Source organism: Neovison vison, chromosome 3, assembly GCF_020171115.1.
Source record: "Neovison vison isolate M4711 chromosome 3, ASM_NN_V1, whole genome shotgun sequence".
Taxonomy (NCBI): Eukaryota; Metazoa; Chordata; class Mammalia; order Carnivora; family Mustelidae; genus Neogale; species Neogale vison.
The window spans coordinates 234,201,662-234,215,371 of record NC_058093.1 but is presented as its reverse complement, the minus strand read 5'-3'; the positions used below and the strand labels follow the sequence as shown (position 1 = coordinate 234,215,371).

At 39.8% G+C, this 13,710-nt stretch overlaps 1 protein-coding gene and 1 pseudogene across 3 annotated transcripts in view; one reads left to right on the top strand and one right to left on the bottom strand.

Annotated features, from left to right (window-relative positions):
* IFT81 (intraflagellar transport 81) overlaps window positions 1–13,710 on the top strand; it is a 145,187-nt gene that overhangs the window by 117,422 nt on the left and 14,055 nt on the right. For all 3 annotated transcript variants that reach the window (XM_044244299.1, XM_044244300.1, XM_044244301.1), the window contains exons 14-15: window positions 427–516; window positions 13,357–13,443. In XM_044244299.1, coding sequence (XP_044100234.1) covers window positions 427–516; window positions 13,357–13,443 — 177 coding nt within the window. The remainder of the gene's footprint in view (window positions 1–426; window positions 517–13,356; window positions 13,444–13,710) is intronic.
* Window positions 11,953–12,052, bottom strand: LOC122903809 (annotated as a pseudogene).

Here is a 13,710-nt window from a genome sequence, read left to right as displayed (position 1 = left end):
TTAAGACCCCATTAGTCTCTATGGCTGCTGTCCATTTTGATAGGTCATTACTTAAATCCTTTGGGTTATTATGTATTTTTGAATATCACTTCATCATATTACTTATATACTGTATAATCTATATAATTACATATTTTTAATAGTACAACATGATTGTATTATTATAAGGGCAACTTTCTAATTTTTTTCATCATTCAATGTTAGATTGCAAATATGGTTTGCTGTCTTAATAACTGAATTTTGAATAGTTAAATGCTATCCCATCATCTTACTGAAATGACATTTACTTAATCATTTCCCCATTGTTTGGTTTTGAAGTAATTTTCAGTTTTACTCTTTTATGTAACACTTTAATATATTTATGCATGTAGTATTTTTGTTCTTTTGAATTCTTTTTTTAGAGCATGTATTTTGTTTAAATGACAGGTAAAAAAACTGAATTCACTGGTATCTGAAAAGAAGTCAGCTCTAGCCCCAGTTATAAAAGAACTACGACAGTTGCGTCAGAAATGTCAAGTAAGTGTATTTGGCTTGCGATAACTGTTAGCATCTTGTCTTGTTCAGATATTCTAGTTAGATTCCTGAATATTTTACTTGTGTAATTTATAGAAAGCAAATTATTATTATTATATGATTCCACAAAAAAGAGTAATAATGTAACCTATGAAGTTTTTTGTTTAATTTATGCTGTTTGTTTTGTCAAATTATTGGGGGAAAGAGAAGGAGAAGAAGGAGTTTAAGTTGAAATCACAAGTTCAACTAGATTAGATTTTTGCTTTAATTCTGATATATGTCAGAGCTTTAAATATGAAGTCATATTCTTCTGTGGCCAGGTAAAAGCTCAGAGTCTGCCAATGAGTGGTGACAAGTTAACTTTAGATTGATGGACTTGTTTTGCTGGGGAGCAGGGCCAGGGGCAAACTACAAAAGCTTGTGATAAGTGATGAAATACCATTGCTTGGAAGCTGATTCTAACCACCGCTTTGAAGCTAAACTGTTAGTTAGAAGGTAAATGCCCTCCACAAATCCAGATCAGATGGCCTCTGCCATCTAACTGACATTAGCAGTTGTCACTTTATCACTCTCCATGTAGTAATTTTAGGTTTGAATGTGGGTTGTACTGCATGCGCCTGAGTATGGAACTATAAAATTCTACACGAATGCCATCCATCAGTCAAGGGACCACAGTGAAAAGCCACATCATTTCCTTTTAATAGAAAATGCCATGGGGTCTGAGACAGGTTTAGTGACTTATCCAAAGAGACAGGTAGTGAGAGAGTTGCCGCTTGACTCCAGCATCTGTCTTTTTTCTCATCTCCTGCTCTTTCCATTACACACCACTGTCATCACAAAAGAAATGGAAGAGACAAGTCCCTGTTGTCTGGAGTCCATATACTCACAGGTCAAATGAGTCAAAATTCAAGAAAGACAAAAGATAACCCAACTTAAGAATGATATAGAACCCAGGGGCGCCTGGGTGGCTCAGTGGGTTAAACCCTCTGCCTTCGGCTCAGGTCATGATCTCAGGGTCTTGGGATCAAGCCCCGCATCAGGCTCTCTGCTCTGCAGGGCTCCCGCTTCCTTCTCTCTCTCTACCTGCCTCTCTGCCTACTTGTGATCTCTGTCTGTCAAGTAAATAAATAAAATCTTTAAAAAAAAAAAATGATATAGCAGAGCGCCCAGATGGCTAGTCAGTTTAGTGTCTACCTTCAGTTCTGCCTTCAGTTTGGGTTGTGATCTGCTCAGTGGGGAGCCTGCTTCTCTCTCTCCCTCTGCCCCTCTCCCCCACCACTTGTGCTCTCTCTCTCAAAAATAAATAACATCTTTAAAAAAAATTAAAAAACAATATAGAAAAGGGGCACGTGGCTGGCTCACTGTGGAGCATGTGGCTCCTGATCTTTGTGTTGTGAGTTTGAGCCCCATGTTGGGCATAGAGCTTACGAGGAAAGAAGGAAGGGAGGGAGGGACAGAAGGAAGGAGGGAGGGAGGGAAGGAAACAAACAAACAAAAAAAAAGTATAATCAGAATTGTATACTTAACTGATAAGGAAAGAGGAAGCAAGTGATGTGCTTGTTAGGAACAAAGTTTCAAAAAGGGAATTTTTGAACAAGGCTTTGTGATTAAGGACATCAAGAATTGTTTTCATGGGGGCGCCTGGGTGGCTCAGTGGGTTAAGCCGCTGCCTTCGGCTCAGGTCATGATCTCGGGGTCCTGGGATCGAGTCCCGCATCGGCTCTCTGCTCAGCGGGGAGCCTGCTTCCCTCTCTCTCTCTCTGCCTGCCTCTCTATCTATTTGTGATTTCTCTCTGTCAAATAAATAAATAAAATCTTAAAAAAAAAAAGAATTGTTTTCATGGTTACATTCTTTTTTTTTTTAATAAACATATAATGTATTTTTATCCCCAGGGGTACAGGCCTGTGAATCACCAGGTTTACACACTTCACAGCACTCACCATAGCACATTCATGGTTACATTCTAATCCATTGGTTTATTTAATGCTTTTCTTGAGTAAGCAACTTGGAAACAAAAGGGACTGATTATGTGTCTTTCTAGTGATGATAAAATTTCTTCCTAATAGTAAGCTAAGAAATCTATCTGTAAATATTTTATTTATTAAATTCATTTGTTTTAAATGAGTTTTTATTGAAAGGATATTTCAGACAGTAAAGGAAATGTGCTGTCATGGAATTCCAAGGATCAGAACCATAATCAGTCTGGAACAGGTAGTGGTACTGTAGCTATAGAGCATTTTGGGTCGGGGAAGTTTCAGGAACGCTAGCAGTGGGAGCTTGTGGATAAAGATGGTAAGTATAACAGTAAAAACATTTGTTAAATGCTTTCTGTGTTCCAAGCATTGTTCATTTCGTACCTGTGACCTTTTTTATGTTGAAGTTTTCAAAAACTACTAGCTGCCCTGTTTCTCTGCATTTTCTGATTCAAATTCCTGGTGCAGCTCTTCTGTTTTGGGGTTCGTTTTTCCCGCCCAGCTATCTCATAGACAATGGGCTATCCTCAGGTCAGGTCAGGGGTCCATCCTTAGCCAGTTAGGCTATGCTGATGGGTAAGGACAGAATAAGAAGAGAGGAGGTTGATATGGTACCAAGTACGGCTGCCTAGAGAATTTTCCCTCTGGAGAGGTTATAGGTATGTCAGGGACTTTAATTGACATCTTGAGTATACCAGCCATTATCCTATTAGTAGCAGTGGAACAGTGTTCATCTTTGTATTTTAGCCTTGTCCTCTCATACATACGTTTTTACATGGTTGGAATTTTAGTACATAGTGCTAGTTACTTTAAGGTTCTAGTCAGACAATATAGATAGAATGATTAAGAACATGGCCTGTAGAATCAGGCAGACCCTAGATAACATGGGTAAGTGACTTCATCCCTATAAACTTGTTTCCCTCTCTGTAAGCTAGCCTCCTTAATGGTGGTTGTAAAGGTTAAATGAAAAACAACACATACAAGGCACTTTGCAACAATGACTAAAACATAAGAACTTTTAAAAAAGTATTTATCATTAAAATTATTAAAGATTTATTTTTAAGATTTTATTTATTTATTTATTTATTTGGCAGACAGAGATCACAAGCAGGCAGAGAAGCAGGCAGAGAGAGAGAAGGAAGCAGGCTCCCTGCCGAGCAGAGAGCCCAATGCGGGGCTCGATCCCAGGGCATTGGGATCATGACCTGAGCCGAAGGCAGAGGCTTTAACCCACTGAGCCACCTAGGCGCCCCTATTAAAGATATTTTTAAAAGAAGGGATGTTATTGCTTTTCAACCAAATTGTTTTCTAAGTAAACTGTATACCATTTCTTAAATTCTATAAAGTCATTTATTATAACATAATAATTTAACCAAGACTGAAGCTCATTTTCATGTGATTTAACCAGATTTCTCTGTATGTGAAGCACTTCCTATATCTCTCATCACAAAGAGATATAGCTATCTTACCACGATTCCCAAATAATACAACACTCCAGTTCTTTCCATATCCACTATCATCAAGTCAGAGGGGATACCTGAGCCACATCAACATTTTCATCTGTGTCTTCTGCCATGTTGAAAACCCACAGTGCTAAGGACAAATACTGTATGATTCCACTTACATTAATGTGACTAAAATAGTCCCATTCACAGACAAAAATGGAATGGTGGTTGTAGGGAACAGGGAGAATGGGAAGTTAAATGTTCAGTGGGGCAGAGTTTTGGTTTGGGAAGATGAAAAGAGATCTGAAGATGGACAGATGGTGGGCACAGCTGCAAAACAATGTTAGTGTGCTCAAGGCCATTGAACTGGACACCTAAAAATGGTTTAAGTGGGGATGCCTGGATGGCTCAGTTGGTTAAGCATCTGCCTTCAGCTCAGGTTATGATCCCAGAATTCTGGGATCGAGTCCTACACTGGGCTCCTTCTCGATAGGGACCCTGCTTCTCTCTCTGCCTCTGCCTGCCACTCTGCCTGCTTGTGTGTTCTCTCTCTCTGAAAAATAAATAAATAAAACCTTTTAAAAAATTGTTTAAGTGGTAATTTTTATTTTATGTATATTTTACCACAATATCTTTTTTGGGACGCCTGGGTGGCTCCCAAAAAAGATTAAGCGGCTGCCTTCGGCTCAGGTCATGATCTCAGCGTCCTGGGATCGAGTCCCACATCAGGCTCCTTGCTCGGCGGGGAGCCTGCTTCTCCCTCTGCCTCTGCTGCCACTCGGCCTGCCTGTGCTCGCTCTCTCTCTCTCTGGCAAATAAATAAAATCTTTTAAAAAAAATCTTTTTTGAAGACTATTTATTTATTTGTTTGGAGAGGGTGAGTGAGAGCAGGAGTGGGGTGAGGGGTGGAGGGAGAGGAAGAGAGAGAATCTCCGACTCTATGATGAGCACTTAGCCCAATGTGGGGCTCATTGTGGGGTGCGATCTTATGACCCCAAGATCACAACCTGAGTTGAAACCAAGAGTCGAATGCCCAACCAACAGAGCTACCTGGGCTCTCCTTAAAAAAAATCTTTTAAAAAGAATACAGGGGGCAGCGCCTAGGTGGCTCTATCAGCTGGGCATCTGCCTTCAGCTCAGGTCGTGATCCCAAGGTCCTGAGATTAAGGCCCTCATTGGGCTCCCTGCTCAACGGGGAGCCTGCTTCTCCTGCTGCTGCTCCCCCTGCTCATGCTTCCTCTCGCTCTCTCAAATAAATAAATCTTAAAAAAAAAAAAATGCAGGACTTGTCTATATTTGCATTAACTGTTGGGTTTTTTTTTTAAATGTTTGAGTTTGGCGTGTTTGGTGTGTGCCTGATGCTCATTTTGCTTATCTCCATATGTCCTCCTCCTCTATCCATGTATCATTCTACTTTTATCCAGAAACCTTTTGTAATAAAAAGTATACTGAAAAAAAAAAAAGGCTAGCCATGTCACGAATTATAAACTCTTTGCAAGTATTAACTGAGATTCTTTTTTTTTTTTTAGATTTTTTATTTATTTTATTTGACAGAGAGAGAGATCACAAGTAGGCAGAGAGGCAGGCAGAGAGAGAGAGGGAAGCAGGCTCCCTGCTGAGCAGAGAGCCCAATGCGGGGCTCGATCCCAGGACACTGAGATCATGACCTGAGCCGAAGGCAGCGGCTTAATCCACTGAGCCACCCAGGCGCCCTTAACTGAGATTCTTAATTGTTTTCTACTTGGAACATTTTTTAACCGTTTGAGTGTACTTACCACTCAAAACTATATAGATATATTGGTAAAGTGCAGGACTACTTAAAAATACATTGTATTAAAAAATATACTTCTTACTTTAATGAGAAACTCAAATATGTAAGAAATTTTATAGTGAAGTGGCTTTTTTATTTTTTTTTAAAGATTTTATTTATTTATTTGACAGAGAGAGATCACAAGCAGGCGGGGGGGGCGGGGGGGAAGCAGGCTCCCCAGTGAGCAGGAAGCCCGGTGTGGGGCTCAATTCCAGGACCCTGAGACCATGACCTGAGCTGAAGGCAGAGGCTTAACCCACTGAGCCACCCAGGTACCCCTGAAGTGGCTTTTTTAAATAAAGATTTTATTTACTTATCTGACAGAGATCACAAGCAGGCAGAGAGGCAGGCAGAGGGGGGGTGGGGGGAAGCAGGCTCCCTACTGAGCAGGGAGCCCAATGTGGGGCTCGATCCCAGGACCCTGGGACCATGATCAGAGCCTGAAGGCAGAGGCTTAATCCACTGAGCCACCCAGGCGCCTCTCTAGTGAAGTGTTAATACATTTCCTTTCTGTTGTACTTGCATGTTCTAAATTTGAATATTAAGAACTATTTGATAATTAGAATATTGTTAACTCCAGATGTATAATTTACATTTATCTAAATCTTTTATAGTCACCTAGGATCTTAAAAAGTTTCATATTTGTTTTCTTAGGAGTAGTTCCATAAATTATATGTAATTAAGTGCCATAGTACAGATAATTGCAAATATATGGGAAAAGCTAAAGTACTGATTTTAGAGTATATAATAGAATTATTGATTTCACTGAAATATTTCTTATAGATCATTTTTTCTTATAAAAGTAAATACATGTTCTGTGTAAGAATTCAAACTGTGAAGAATTGTTTAAGGGAAAGAATAGAAATTACTTCTTTCTCTCCCCAGAAGTAAAACAGGTCCTTATGTGTTTTCCAGAAATTTTCTGAGAATTAATGAATGGATAATTATTTATTGGCTGCCTAAAGTTTGTTCTCTATACTTTTGTTCTACTCTCTGAAAAGACAAAGACTTTTTTTGGTGGTGGTAGACAAAATTCATTTCTGATATTAAGAACAAAATTTCTGGGATGCCTGGGTGGCGGTTAAGCAGCTGTCTTCGGCTCAGGTCATGATTTCAGGGTCCTGAGATCGAGCCCCGCATCCGGCTCCCTGCTCAGTAGAGAGTCTGCGTCTCTTTCTCCCTCTGCCTGCCGCTCTGCTTACTTGTGCTCTCTATCTCTCTGTCAAATAAATCAATAAAATCTTTTTAAAAAAAGAACAATTTATAAAAAATAAAAAATTAAAACAAAACAAAACAAAAAATAGAAAACTGAAAAAAAAAAGAACAAAATTTCTGCTTCCCCCGCCTTTTTTTTTTTTTTAAAGATTTTATTGATTTATTTGACAGGGAGATCACAAGTACACATAGGCAGGCAGGCAGAGAGAGAGAGGGAGACAGGCTCCCCACTAAGCCAAGAGCCCGATGTGGGGTTCAATGCCGGGCTCAATGCGGGGCTCAGTCCCAGGACCCCGAGACCACGACCTAAGCTGAAGGCAGAGGCTTAACCCATTGAGCCACCCAGGCGCCCCTGCTTCTTTTTATTTGCATTTGCCTACTGTACTTTTGCCCATCTTTTGCTTTTAGCTTTTTGAAAGTTATCTTGTTTTGGGTGTGTGTCTGAATAGGTCTTGATTTGGGTTTGGGTATGTGATATAATCTGAAGGGTTTGTTTTAATTAGTAAATTTAGCCCATTTGTATCTATTTGATATGCAGACATATTTGATCTTAGTACATTTTATGGGTAGCTTTTAAGGCCTAGTGAAAAATCCTGTTTGTCCTCTCATTCTCTCTCTCCCTCTCCCTCCCCGTGTGTGTTTCTGGCTGTGAGCAGTGATGAAATTAGGATAATTCCTCTTCCTTCTCCTCCCTTCTCTCTCCTTTAGCTCCTGATTTTAGTCAATTTTATTGTCTCTCTTACAGTTTGCCTTTATATACTTCTAATATACTTACATTATAACTTGATTCACCAGCTTTAAATTATATCCTTTGATATTTCACCACCCATCCTGAGCAATTAAGAATTGAGGAAAGCAGTTTATTTATCTTCCTTCCCCCTTCTTTTACCTTTTCCTTCCCTGTAGGTTCTCATGTATTGTTTCTACATTGCTAAGACTTGTAACATTTACATTCAATTCTATTTCCCTGGTTCCCACTTTTGCTTTCAGTGTTCGACCTATAGTGATTGGATTTCGTACTCATTACCAATCCTTTCACTGCCCTCACTGCCCTTTTTCCTCATTTTTATTGTCTGTGATACAGCCTCTAGGAGAATCCTCAAAAAAACTCTTAAGAACGATATTCCTTGATGAGTTCTTACATGTTCTAGAGAGTCTTGCCTTAAATTTAAAAAGCAACTTGAGGAAATAAATAAATTGAAAAAAAAAAAAAAACAACTTGAGGGACGCCTGGGTGGCTCAGTTGGTTAAGCAGCTGCCTTCGGCTCAGGTCATGATCCCAGGGTTCTGGGATCGAGTCCCACATCGGGCTCCTTGCTCGGCAGGGAGCCTGCTTCTCCCTCTGCCTCTGCCTGCCTCTCTGTCTGCCTGTGCTCACTCGCTCGCTCTCTCTGTCTCTGACAAATAAATAAATAAAATCTTTTAAAAAAAAAACAACAACTTGACTTGAACATAAAATCTTTACATTGTGCTTTCTTTCTTTAAGAATTAAAAAAAAAGGGACGCCTGGGTGGCGCAGTTGGTTGGACGACTGCCTTCGGCTCAGGGCGTGATCCTGGAGTCCCGGGATCGAGTCCCACATTGGGCTCCCAGCTCCATGGGGAGTCTGCTTCGCTCTCCGACCTTCTCCTCGCTCATGCTCTCTCTCACTGTCTCTCTCTCTCAAATAAGTAAATAAAATCTTTAAAAAAAAAAAAAGAATTAAAAAAAAAAAAAAAGAATTTTCAAAGTATAGTTCCACCATCTTCTAGGTTAAATGTGGCCATGAAGAGATAGGAGGCCAACCTAATTTTTTTTAGTGCCTTGATCTTTTTTTTTTTTTTTAAGATTTTATTTATTTATTTGACAGGGAGAGACAGCAAGAGAGGGAACACGAGCTGGGAGAGTAGGAGAGGGAGAAGTAGGCCTCCCACAGAGCAGGGAGCCCAATGTGGGGCCCAATGTAGGGCTTAAATGTGGGGCTCGATTCCAGGACCCTGTGATCATGAGCTGAGCCAAAAGCAGACACTTAATGACTGAACCACCTAGGTACCCCAAAAAGAGTATGTCTTTTCCAGTTGTTGAGTACTGGGTTCTCTATGTTTTCATCAGATCAAGCTTCTCAAATACATCATTTAAAACTTACTGATGAATGGGTAGTTGTTCAATGTGTATAGAGTTTCAGTTTTGCAAGACGAAAAGTTCTGAAGCTCAGTTGCACAACAATGTGAGTGTACTCAGTACTTAACTTTACAGTTAAAAATGGTTAAGATGGTACATTTTATGTTACTTTGCAACAATTAAGAAAAAGATTCCTGGTTTTAAAAGAAAAACCTTCCTTGTAAATTATTCATTTTATCATTATATTTTACTGTTTATTCCTGCTAATGCTTTTCGTCTAAGATTTTTATTTTGTCCGCTATTAACATAAGTACACCAGCTTTTTATAATTAAGATTGCTTCGTATTTCTTTTTATTTCTGTTTTCTTTCAGGTTTCTATGCTCTTTTGTCACTTGTCTCATAAATGGCATATAGCTGGATCTTGTGTGGGTGGTTTCTTCATTCAGTTTGAAACTCTTGTCTTTTGAACTGGTGAATTTAATCCTATTTACATTTATTTCCATTATTGATACATTGGGATTTATTTCTATTTTGTGCATGATGTTTACTGTGCCTCTTCTTTCCTGCTCTTCATCACACCACCATTTCTTTTTAGCTTCTTTATTCCCTTTATTTCCTTTTCTGTCTTCTATTCTGATATTGTTTACTCTTAAAATTTTAACATCTATTTTCCTGACTTAACAGTCTAAATTTAATCAGCTTCTCCCAAACAATACAGGGACCTTAGAATGGTTTAACACGCTCTCCTGCCTTATATGTGTGTTGTTATCCTCTGGTAATTTATTCCCACTTTATTTGTTTGTCTCTGAAAACAGTCAGCATGGTGGTCGTTACTAACAGTTACTATTTTATACAGTCACTTCCTGTTGAGATTTACCCACATATTTAACGGTTCTTGCTGTTACTGCTTATATGTTGATCTTTCCTTTTGGATTCTGTTTTCTTCTTCCTGATCAAATTTCCTTGTTTCGTTTTCTTGTAGTAGTTCTCTCCATAAAGAATCATTACTATAAGTAAACCATCATTTTTTCCCTTAAATAATGGCTTGCTCATTGCTTTCTGGTTTCTCTTGTGTTGAAAGGTCTGCTATAAGTTTAATTATCATTTAATATATTGGTAATATCTACCCTATAATTGGTTGTACTATTTTTTTCCTTGTCTTTGGTGTTGTCCAAAGTCACTACCACAATCTAAATACAGATTTAGTTTTATTTGCTGTGCTGAAATCTGTGCTTTTTGCCTTCCATTAATTCCAGGGAAATTCCACATGATATCTTCAAATATTCTCTCCCCTCTTCTTTTTAGTCTGTTCTCCAGCAACTGCTATTAAATGCATGTTTGGCATACTTATCATGTCCCTATGGGGATAACAGGGGCTATCTGTCCCCTGTTGCATGACTTTGCCTTCTTATTTTTATCTTTTTGTGTCTCTGCAATGAATTTTAAATAATTTCTTCATCTCTTTTTATCTTCTGAGCTGTGCCTATTCTTATGTTTATGCCATTTAATTTTTTATTTCAATGACTTTTTTCATGTTTTTCTCTTTTTACTCACTATACTTTAAAAAATATTTTGTTTTCAGTTCCTGCTTTATAACTTTATTTCAAGCATATTTATTTGTCTTCTTAAAGATTTTATTTATTTATTTGACAGAGAGAGATCACAAGTAGGCAGAGAGGCAGGCAGAGTGGGGGAGGAAGCAGGCTCCCCACCAAGCAGGGAGCCCGATGTAGGGCTTTATCATGACCTGAGCCGAAGGCAGAGGCTTTAACCCACTGAGCCACCCAGGTGTCCCTCAAGCATATTTATTTAATGGGTTTATTTCTACTATCCAAAGTTCCTGGAGGTAGAGACCTGCTGGTGGTTTTTTTTCTTTTTTTCTTTAGATCTTCTCATCTTCATTCATAAAGATTGATTGTTCCCATGTATGTTTATATTTCTGGATCCTAAGCTTATCTTTAGTAGGGTTTTGTCTTTTGAATCCCAGCATGGGATGGATAGAGGGTGTGTCCCTCCAGAGTGGCTTTGCATTTGGCTGTGCCAGGTATTTTAGGAATACCGCAAGATTAGAGCTAATTTTGAATTAATATCTCAGTTTAGCAGTTCATGTAGGTAAGGGTAAAGTCAAACCCAAACCTGCCTGAGGACAGGCCCCTTTCCTCCAGCTGCCTCTGCAGCAGCACAGGTGGATTTACTGAGTAGTTTAGCCTCAGACTCACAGACCAAAAAAAGGGCTGTCATCTACTATAGCGTCTTCATGTCATTGAGAGGCCCAGCAGCCACAGCCTCTGTTGCCCTTTCTCCCATTTAGGGTGTGTATGACTGTCACCCATGAGAGCCTCAGGTATCTGTAGGTCCCTTTGATACAGAAAAGTCATAGCTCCTTTTTACCATCAGTTTCCTTTTCCAATAAAAATTAGAAGGATTTTCATTTCCAAACCTCTTTTGAGAAAGCAAGATTAATGCAATGAAAATCAGAACATCTAATTAACAAATTTAACCACAAACCAAAGAAATTTTGATGCACCATTTAAGTCATTTACCATGGGCCAGCAGTGTTTCAAATGGTGGAGCTTCTACCGGTCTTTCAATTCCTTCAGCCGCTCCTGTGAGGCCAGAAGCGGTGCTGTCGGTCCCGGCCCCACCCACTACAGTTTTCTTGTGGGAACCATGGTGCCAGATCCCCAACGCTTTTCTTTTTGTCTTGGTTTTGCCACAGAAGGAACAAGTATTTGGCATGCTGGCTTATTTCCGTCCTCACCAGTTTCCTGAGGGAGGCACCGTAGCAGGGCCCATGTTTACCGATGATTCTGACCTTCTTAGTACATTTAACCATGTCACCACAAACTAGGTCTGGGCCCAGGAGAGAGCTCCCACCAGTTTCGTTTTGTTTTTTAAATATGGAATGCTTCACGAATTTGCGTGTCAGCCTTGTGCAGGAGCCATGCTAATCTTGTATCGTTCCAGTTTCAGTATATGTTCTCTGCAGCGAGCCCCCCGCCAGTTTTATTCTACTGTGCTTGTCACCCCAAACCAGATGCAGTCCCACACAACAAAGGAAGCACACACAGCACTACCCATTTATGTTAACTAGCAGGTTCCCAGTTCCCACGGAAACTACTGTGTAAAACCAAGGTCATTCTAAGGCTGGCTTGCTTCAGTCCAGGCCTAGTGTTAACCCTTTACGTTCAGGCTGAAAAAACAGCTTGGATTCTATGGGGTTCTCAGTTCTGACTTTCCACTCTGTCTTCTGCCCTGCCTGAATATTAGAATCCCTCCATTACCAAGACTGCCTGCTCCCAGCTTCCTTCACCAAGGGCAAGCTCAGGGTATCACCCTTTGTTTTTGGCCCTGGTAATTCCTCTTACTTCCTTGAGAAGTTCATTTCAGCTCTGGGCTTGAAAAGATATTTGCTCCACCTTATCAAGCATTTGCAGATATTTTTAACATTTCTAAGGATTAATAGAAGATTTTTCAAGTTATCTAATCTAAAATATTATATTAGAAGAAAGTTTGAAACAACTCAGTCTGAATTCAAATTCTGACACCCCTTTTCAGCAGTATAATCTTTGGCAAGATACTTGGCCTCCATGAACTTACTCCCAGCATGGTGTCAGGATATTAATACCCACCTCAGGGGGTAGTGGTGAGATTGAATTATTACCAAAGGTAAAGCTCAGAAGCCCTACCGTGGTTTCCAAATTTCTGACCCAGCCCCTGCCGAAGACTTGAATGTCTTCTCCCACTTCCCAGACATACTCCAGTATAATAAACACTTGTTCATCCTAAATTCTTCTTCTTTCTGCCTCCCAAGACTTCATACATTGTGTTCTTTTTTCCTGAACATTCTCCTCCCTTGTTCACCTTCTCCCTAACTCTTGTACTAACCCTTCATCCCTAACCTTAAATATCAGTTCCTCTGTCCCTGCCGATCTCCAAGCCTGAGGTAGGGCCTGTGAGAGCCCCATGTTCTCCTATAACACTTAACATTTGCCCATCACAGTTGTTTACTTGTCTGAACATACTTTAGGGGAAGGATTTTGGCTGTTTTGCTCACCATTATATCCCCAGCTCCTAATAAAGAGCCTGGCACACAGCTCAATACATGGTAGCTATTATTTTTATCAGCACCTTCATCTGTCATAATTCTCAAATGTCTGATCGTTGTATAAATAACTCTTAAGTATGCCAAGAAGCTTGGAGTTAAGTTTCAAGACCGACAAGGGCATGCATTGTTTCAGAGCCGCATTTTCGGCCATTGTTTTTCACTTATTCAGCCATTTATCCTTTCATACTAGGAACTAACCCAGGAGTGTGATGAAAAGAAATCCCAGTATGATAGCTGTGCAGCAGGCCTCGAAAGCAATCGATCCAAATTAGAACAGGTAAGAAGATGGTTTTTATTTTGACAATTTAGCATAAACTGCCTCTGCATGAATGTTTTCATTACATCAACATCAAAAGTTTCCCAAATCTGGACCCTCATCCCTTGAGCCAGTCTCCTAAGCTCAAGAGATCTTTTATTTCTTCAGACTCGATATTTACATACTGAATTCTCTGGATCACACCCACCAAAGTCCAGGCCCTCATCATGCAGCTCCTGGATTCCCACAATAACCCAGACCTGCTCTCCCACCTCCACCCTCCCCTTC